General features: G+C 44.7%; 1 protein-coding gene across 1 annotated transcript in view; it reads right to left on the bottom strand.

Annotated features, from left to right (window-relative positions):
* Positions 1-1,080: 1,080 nt before the first annotated feature.
* ephb4a (eph receptor B4a) overlaps positions 1,081-8,891 on the bottom strand; it is a gene marked incomplete at its 5' end in the record, with an annotated part of 66,706 nt that continues 58,895 nt past the window's right edge. Inside the window, 8 exons of the mRNA XM_083643213.1 lie at positions 1,081-1,253; positions 1,900-2,058; positions 2,486-2,679; positions 3,661-3,810; positions 6,445-6,660; positions 6,761-7,008; positions 7,739-7,852; positions 8,026-8,090. Coding sequence (XP_083499339.1) covers positions 1,145-1,253; positions 1,900-2,058; positions 2,486-2,679; positions 3,661-3,810; positions 6,445-6,660; positions 6,761-7,008; positions 7,739-7,852; positions 8,026-8,090 — 1,255 coding nt within the window. The 3' untranslated portion in view covers positions 1,081-1,144. The remainder of the gene's footprint in view (positions 1,254-1,899; positions 2,059-2,485; positions 2,680-3,660; positions 3,811-6,444; positions 6,661-6,760; positions 7,009-7,738; positions 7,853-8,025; positions 8,091-8,891) is intronic.

Raw genomic sequence — 8,891 nt, 5'->3', positions numbered from 1 at the left:
AATAAGAGATTAAAAAACATAGCACTTATGAATATGACATCAACAAAAACAAACTAAATGTGAGGCCAGAAAGCTTCCTGGTGAAAGTCTATGAAGAAGCAATTGTACAGTGTTCTCTGGTCTCTGTGGCCACTTGGTCCTTGTTCAGTGAGTATTGTGGAAGTGAGCTGCCAGCAGAGACACAGGCAGTGGAAATGAGCAGCCACACTCCAAGAGAAACACAAGAAGTCACTGAAGACGATGATTCAATTCTCTCTGAAAAGCCACAAAAGTGCTGTTATGTCTCTCAGTTTCGCTTTTCTCACACATTGCTGAGCTGGTGAAGGGAGAGCCAGACTGAGGAAGATGAGAGAAGACTGATTAGGATGAGTACAGCGCTCCTTAAAGTCTGTATTACACATCACACCTGAGTAAAGAAGAGGTAACGTTGAAACCAAAAATGGAAAATCCAACAAACCACGTTAAAATTGTCAGTCTTCCGAGAAAGGGGTCCATATAATAATGTAATCCAAATGGATTAATGCAAGACACCAAAGGTGAAAGTAGTTCTTATTCATAAGTACACAATATTATGAAAATGGTAATCGACCTTTGGTAATCGATCATTGCTGTGCTTTGGTGAAAGGTGAAAGTGTCATTTTATTAGCACAACATGTCTACCAGCCAATGGCTACTGGCTAGTCTCCAATTTCTATTATTACACAATATTACAGAAACTGTAACCCTTGGATTGGCACCAAAGGTCCTTCCTCTGGGTCCAGCAGTTTTATTGGGTGCTAACCTCAGTTAAACATGAACACACTGGCCACGACTGAAAAAGAGGCAGGCTGCCATCTTCGCCCCCCAGGTCACCGCCTTTAAGGGTCACTGTGGGTGTTAGGGACAGGCCGGTCATCATGCCTTTAAGGGTCACTGTGGGTGTTAGGGACAGGCCGGTCATCATGCGACCGTCTCTTGCCGATGGGAAAGTCATCTATAATCAGAGAATCTTTTTGTTCTATGGTAGTAATAAATGTTGCCAATCCTTCATGGAGTCCATATATAAAGTAGGTCACCGTTGCCCAGGAGAGGACTGAGAGCATGGCTACACCTGCGTGCCGGTGCTCATGTTGGGGTTGGGGGGGCGAGGTGAGCGACGCAGCCATTAGAACGGCACGGACACGGCGCTCTTGCTCCTGATGGTCAAAGTCTGGATGCTGGAGAGGATCTTCCTCTGATGCCCGGCCAAAGTCACTCCCATATGCAGCAGCTCCCTGAGCAGAGAAACAAACGCAGTCAACAATCAGTCAATAACAGATACAAACAGATCGGGCAGTAACAGATACAAAATGATCAATCAGTCAATAACAGATATAAACAAGATCAATCAGGCAATAACATACAAACAAGATCAATCGGGCAATAACGGATACAAACAGATGGAAATAAGTCAGCAACAGCAGCTAATGCCTGAAGGGCGAATGACCAAACAGTGCAAGAAAATTAGACAGATATTACAATTGCATTTCACTTTGTCAATGGCCGAATTTGCCCTCTCTGGGAATCCAGTCTTTCTTGAATTTTTTGAAACCTAGTCTAAAACTTGTAGTACTAAAACAAGCCCAGAGAACTCAATACTGTAATATATTTTCAAGAAGTAATTTAGGCTGTGTGCAATTATTGAAAGCTTAGGGAAATATCCTGAATGCTGGTGCTGACCGTGGATCCCCCAGGGTAGCTAATGTGGAAGGTTGACTTCCGGAGTTTCTAGGGGAGGTGTGTTTACTGAGTTTCTAGGGGAGGTGTGTTTTACTGGGAAGTGAGTTTCTAGGGGAGGTGTGTTTACTGGGAAGTGAAAATGTTCCACCAAATGTAAATGTGGCTTTTCCATAAGAAAGCTGGAGAGGTATATGAACTGACTCTGCGGTGATCTGGGCCAGCTGGTCTACTGACGTGACGCCGGCCTGGAGGAAGCTGTCTTCATAACGCTCCATCTTGATGGCCCTCAGCCATTCCCCCACTGAGGCACACGAGGAGAGGGTCAGGGGGGCGCGCTGGTCCAGCAGGGGGTAGGACGGCCTGGGGTGCAAGGGACCCAAAACAAAGGGACAAGTTACACGCAATGTCGGCAAAACAACAGTGTGCAGCTTACATTGATCCCACAGCCACATTCCAGGTGACAGGCAGAGGTGGAATCTAAAGTCTGAGTGACTGACAGGGAAAGACAATGGGATTCGTCAGGGGCGAAGGTGTCCCATGTTGTATGTGACCGGTCCGTAGGCAGAATGCAAGAGCAAGGGAAATGGGCACAGCAAGTGTCTGACAGGTCACAGTAGGACATTAAGGGGGGACTAATCCCTGCTGTCCTGTGACAGGCATGGACAGTAAGAAGAAAGAGACATTCAAATAGGACAGACAGGCATGTGATTCATTCGCTAGCCGTTTGTTCACTCCCACTGTGGGAGGTTTCCTGTCCATCACCACAGAAGACATTTTGTACTCTTACCCTGCACCTTCTTGGGCCACTATTTTGAGAGATGCGGGGTTGCGGATCAGCTTGTCCAGAGCGCTGACGATCTCCGCGAAGCGAGGACGCGCCGAACGCTCCTTCTGCCAACAGTCCAGCATCAGCTGGTGGAGGTGGGTGGGGCAGTCAGGGGGCGGGGGCAGCCTGTAGTCCTGCTCTATGGCATTGATTACCTGATAGGGAGAAATAAGGGGAACATTCTTGTTTGAAAGTGAGCCAAAAGACATGCATAAATGCAGTAAATGTACTGTATACCCACTAATACCCATACTAATGGACACATACATGTACAGGAAGAGGACAAAATAACAGAAACTAGAACGACCGCACAGCGGATATATGCCTCTGCCAACAAGTGAGCAGTCGACATGCATGTCTGTCCAGACATTGACATTGGGCATTGAGCCAAATGTGAAGAAATTTCGTCAAGGTGTTACTGAGATATGGCATTACCGAGCTTGAAAATGGCATTTGAAAGGTCACAGTGCCCTTGACCTTTGACCACCAAAACCTAATCAGTTCATCACTGTGTCCAAGTCGACATTTGAGGCAAATTTGATGAAATTCCGTCAAGGCGTTCCTGAGATATCGCGTTAACGAGCATGAAACGAAGCGGTCGTGAGATCACAGTGACCTTGAACTTTGACCACCAAAATCTAATCAGTTCTTCCTTGAGTCGACGTGGACATTTGAGGCAAATTCGAAGAAATTCCATCAAGGCATTCCTGAGATATCCTTTGACCACCGAAATCTAATCAGTTCATCCTTGCATCCAAGTCGATGTTTGAGCCAAATTGGAAGAAATTCCGTCAAGCTGTTCTTGACATATCGCGTTAACGAACTTGGGAATGGCGTTCGTGAGGTCACAGTGACCTTGAACTTTGACCTTTGACCACCAAAATCTAATCAGTTCATCATTGAGTCCAAGTCAGCGTTTGAGGCAAATTTGATGAAATTCCATCAAGGAGTTCATCAGATATCGCATTAACGAACATCGGACGGACGTATGGACAACCTGAATCCATAATGCCCCGTGCCTGGCTTTCGCCGGCAGAGGCATAAAAAGGACTTTGGAGTAAATCACAATGATCAAAACCTCTGAGCCGATTTAAAAAAATCCCCATCAAGAACGGCCCAACATGACTTCAACTTACATCCTGGTTGCTCATGTCCCAGTATGGCCTCTCTCCGAAGGACATGACCTCCCACATGACGATGCCATAGCTCCAAACATCTGAGGCTGAAGTGAACTTTCTGAAGGCTATCGCCTCTGGTGCCGTCCAGCGGATCGGTATCTTACCTCCCTATAGGGAGAGCCAAACAGGTCAACGCTGCACACTTCACAGAACAAAATCATGTTCATACAGAGTTCTGGTGATTCAACACTGAAGCAAGTTAATGACCTTGACTATGAAACACTACCAACAAATGTCCAATCCTTGAGGAATATTGTTAAATAATTAATATATAAAAACTATAAGAACATAATGACCTAAATTATGGACCACATTTGAAAAAGTAATATATGAAAGAAAAGTAAATGTAGAGTAGAAAGTACCAGCACATAATCTGGTCCATTCACAGATCAATGTGCTGATCAGCCAGCGGTTAGACTAGGTCCATTCACTTGCCGTAGCTTCACAGAGTGTGTCTGAGCCTTTTCATGTGAGGACTCTCAAACAGAAAGGCATGAAGCCACACAGACCCATCCGGATAAGGTTCTGCCCTTGGGACAGTTTACAGTGTATTCTATACGTACTGTAGGCTGTGGTTAGTAAGCTGATCATTGCAGTAATGATTGCCAGGTTTCTTTAGACATACCGGTAATCATATGAAATTGCTTAGCTTCAGATTACTTTGCTTAGCTTCAGAAGGCTTTTTGGTAGGTGTTAGTCGCTTCTTTATCAAGTGTTTCCATTTGTTTCTATGCTTATTGACCTTGATGTTGAATCAATTTCACTCGTTAAAAAAACATGCTAATTAAGATATAACTCTTAAGCTGTGTTCACACCAAGATATTTATTTTTCGCTCTGTCGCTTGATTCAACCCTTTGGAATCGCTCTGTCGCTCTGTTTAAATCGCTCATCAACAGGCACACGAATTGACGGACATGTGGGGGATATAACGTTACGCAATGTCATGATATTTGTCCACTACGAGCCACCGTCATTGTTTACAAGCTAAAGCCTATCAGCGTGCTCCTAATGCGAGCTCCATACCGGTAGGACAGACTTCACTTCATGTCAGCTGTCAGCCTGTCAATCAGCTGTCAATGCGGTTTGTTGCCACACAATAAACCTGCGGTTTGTTCCAAGCCATTGTGATCCTTGACTCGCTCTCACACGGCAGCCAATCAGCGTTGAACAGCGAGCGACTGATGCCAGCGTATTTTCGCTCGAGTTGGGATATTTCATCTCGGGCGACGAGCAAATTTTCTCCCTATCGCTCTGTCTCTGTCGCTCGGACGCCCAGCGATTTTTCTCCCAGGCGAATATACGCTCAATCGCTCGTTTGCATTGACTTTGTATGTAAACTCGATGCCAGCGAAAAACTTTAATAGGTCGGTGTGAACGCACCTTTAGTAAAGTCTGAGGCTGTGTGCCCCCCCCCCTTCCCCCAGTTTACTTATGGGATGATGATTATGTTATTAGGGGTGTCAAAAATAATCGATTATAAGATGCATCGCGATGCGGACCTGCACGATTCTGCATCGATTCACAAATGTCAAAAATCGATTATTAATTTTTTATATTTTTTATATAATCAAATAAAATATAATGGAAGTACATGCAGTTGTTTATTTTAATTATGGATCATAATACAATGCAATTCTAAATGCACTTTTATTTTAAAAGTAGCCACACAGTGAGAAAAAAGAAAGTGAGAAAAGAAATCATGTATTCGGGAAAAAAAGTGATGCATCGATTTAAGATGCATCGAGATGCTTCGAGATGCATCGATAATCGTTATCGAATCGAATCGTAGCCCTCTGAATCGTAATCGAATCGTGAGGCCAGTGAAGATTCACAGCCCTATATGTTATTTGATCCCAACAATTATTTGATCTCAACAATTGAGAGAATATAGCTTCAGACTATAAAAAGGGTCTGTCTGAAGGCATTTATTTGTTAATGACTCTGGGAAAGTGGGAAAAATTACTTCTGAACTATCCATTTAACCAAATCACACACATAGGCTATTCTATGCGTTATCTTTTTGATAACTAATGTAATATTTTTGGAGCCCCCCTGGGGAGGCCGGTCCCACTTTGAAAGCCTCTGTTATACATTATAGCAGACCATTATCTTGATGTCAGAATCAGAATCAGCTTTATGGGCCAAGTATGTACTCATACAAGGAATTGGACTCCTGTACACTGTCACTGTACACATGGAAAGCCAAGGGCAGGGTCTAAGGCTGGGGTAGGATAGGTTAGGCTGTAGAACAGCTAGACTGCTCAAATCTGCTCTTGCGTCTTGCCTCCCTTGTGTTTTTCACTATGCTTGTCCTATATAACTTTGTTCATTGATTGTGTTTACGGTAGTTAGATCTAGCTAGACACATTTTCTGTAAAGTCCTCTGAGACAGGCTTGTACAGAGATGCAAAGTCATGGATAGTGTAAAAGGTGACAGATACCAGGGCAGACACAAAACCACTCAGAATTAAGTGTCCTATTTTGGGATGAAAAAAGTGACTGTGTGTCAACTAAAGGGGACTAGTTTGCATCCCTGTTGTGATAAAGGGCTATATAAATAAACACACTTGAACTTGCAGGGCAACGCTTTTGTACGTGGCTATGAAACAAGGTGACTTTTAGCTTTTGTAAATTAACATTGCGAATATTAGTGCTATAGATAGACATGAATGCCTGCATTATAATTCTCTCAATGAACGGGGGGGTTCTGAAGCAGTCATTGAAGAGGGCAGTTGTCTCACCAAAGAGCTGGTATAGGTTGGGTCAGAGGAATTCTCCTGCAGGAAGCGTGACAAGCCGAAGTCGGACACCTTGCACACCAGGTTGCTGTTGATCAGGATGTTACGGGCGGCCAGGTCTCGGTGGACGTAGCTCATCTCCGACAGGTACTTCATACCCGAGGCGATGCCACGCAGCATACCCACCAGCTGGATGGGGGTGAACTGGCTATCATTCAGCTACAGAGGAGAAGAAAAGTTGCGTTTGAGGATGATGAAGTGTCTGTGTGTTTCAGTGTGTGCCGTGTTTCAGTGTGTGTGTTCGCCGTGTCACACTGACCCGTAGGAAGGAATCCAGCGCTCCGTTCTCCATGAACTCTGTGAGGATCATGACGGGACAGCTGGCTGTGATGATGCCCTCCAGGTGGATGATGTTGGGGTGCTGGAACTGGCCCATGATGGACGCCTCCGACAGGAAGTCCCGCCTCTGCTTGTCCGTGTAGCCGCCCTTCAGCGTCTTTATAGCCACGTAGTTTTCTTTCTTCCCTGGAACCCTCAGCCTTCCTCGACACACCTCCCCAAACTCTCCTGCAGCACGCACACACACAAAGTTTGTATGTTTTGTGATGTCATGTAGTCAGACATTTACCACATTAGCAGGATTAGCAGGGTTTTTCCTGCATAGAGGCATTTCTGCCCCCCCCCCCCCCCATTTGTATTGCATCATTTAGAGAATTTCAAAGTTATAGTCTCACATTTGTATGTTGAAATGACTGACTGAAACTTGGGCTGCTGTGGAACACATTGCTCCATAATTTCTGACAAGGACTGATGTATTTGGGTTCAGGATAGCCTGACTATACACTAACGCAACGCACGACAGTAAGCACAGTTCCGCTCATGTTTGCTGTCGTGCACCTCCCAAATGCCCATTCTGAGCCAGGTAAAACCCTGATTAGGAGGGGGAAACCCTAAAGCTAGCTTGCAGCTAGTGGTACCCTTTAGTTGGAATGAGCGTTGCTAATAAGAATACTAACATGTTTATCGGTTAATTGGTAAATGAAGGTGACATTACTGAATCTTGTGCCTGCTCATGATAAATGCCACACCAACATTTAAAATGTCATTGAGAATCCATTTAACTTAGCACGTTATCTACTCAGCTTTTAGAAACATTTCTCAAGAGAACAATCTGCATGGCCACACGCTACAGGAAAACATAATCAGTCTGTATATATACACAGGAACAGCTGATCAGGACCAAGTTGATAGATTCAGATTTAGAAATAATGGGAAAAGCAAAAGGCAGGGGGCTCACCAGCACCGATAACCTCCTCAATCTTGACAAAGGAAACATCGATTTCCTTGGCAAATTCTCGCACTGCCTCGTTGGGGTCCTCATAGGTGAAAGGGTCGATATAAACCTTGACCCCTACGAGGGAAAGACAAACAGGATCGTGGGAAAGGAAGAGGAGAGATGTCAGAGAACTATGAGCAGGCAAGGAGCCCAGTCACATTAAAAATGATTTCCCTGACGTATGGCTCTGGAAATGGCTGATGGCTTCTGTACAGTCTGTAAGAGCGGGCGTGTCCTTTATCCATTACCTTGGCCGACGAGGTACTGGCTGTTTTTGTCACTCATTTCTGGATCCTTTATTCGGCTGTGTCTGCTGCAGGTAGAGACAGAGCAGGATCAAAACAGAGTGAGGTACAGATAGAAAGCAGGTTCAGTGGTTCTCTTAACATTTTCACGACACAGACCCCCCAGGGACCCATGGAAACAGGACTGTTGTAGATTTCTTATTGATTTGGTCTGTGGCAAGAGGGGATTGTATCATTCCTATGAGGAGGTCTGCCTTCAGACAGGCAGTCTTCTCAGTGAGAGCAGCTCACAACAGTCTCCATTACAGTTCACACACGCGTTATTTCGAAACCCACTTAGGTTACGCCAAAACCACGCCCTGTGCCCGCCTACGCAGCAGTCAAGCGCCGGGATTGGCCAGGCGCCCATGCTCACGTGAGGACTTCACTGGCCTGGAACAAATGGCTGGACTGGGGGGAATGAATCTGTGCCAAAAAAAGAAGCTAGGCATATGTGCTGTAGCCTATTGTATTTTTAATTTGATATTTTTTATATTTTCATTTGCAAGTTAAAGAGCTGGGCTCCTTTATTGACGCTTTAACTAAAGCCCTGAATTTTACAATGATGATTTGAAATAAATATGCTTAAAAATCGATTGTTTTTGGTTTTGGTTGTAATTTGGTTAATAAAATCGCTGGGCTGGGCGCAGTGTTTGTGGTGGGGGAAATGTGTTAAAAGCTTGTATTACGTTTTCATTAGCGTTAATACACTAAGGAAGGTATGTGACCATAATTCATTTCAATGTCCGCTCTCAAGAGCAATTCAGTTGGTTAATGAAATCGCTGGGCTGTGTGCCATGCAGTGTTTGTGGTGTGGGAGATTCGAGCTA

This window comes from Poromitra crassiceps (assembly GCF_964638095.1).
Source record: "Poromitra crassiceps genome assembly, chromosome: 1".
NCBI lineage: Eukaryota > Metazoa > Chordata > Actinopteri > Beryciformes > Melamphaidae > Poromitra > Poromitra crassiceps.
Note: the sequence above shows the minus strand (reverse complement) of the source record. Positions and strands in the feature narration are given on the sequence as shown.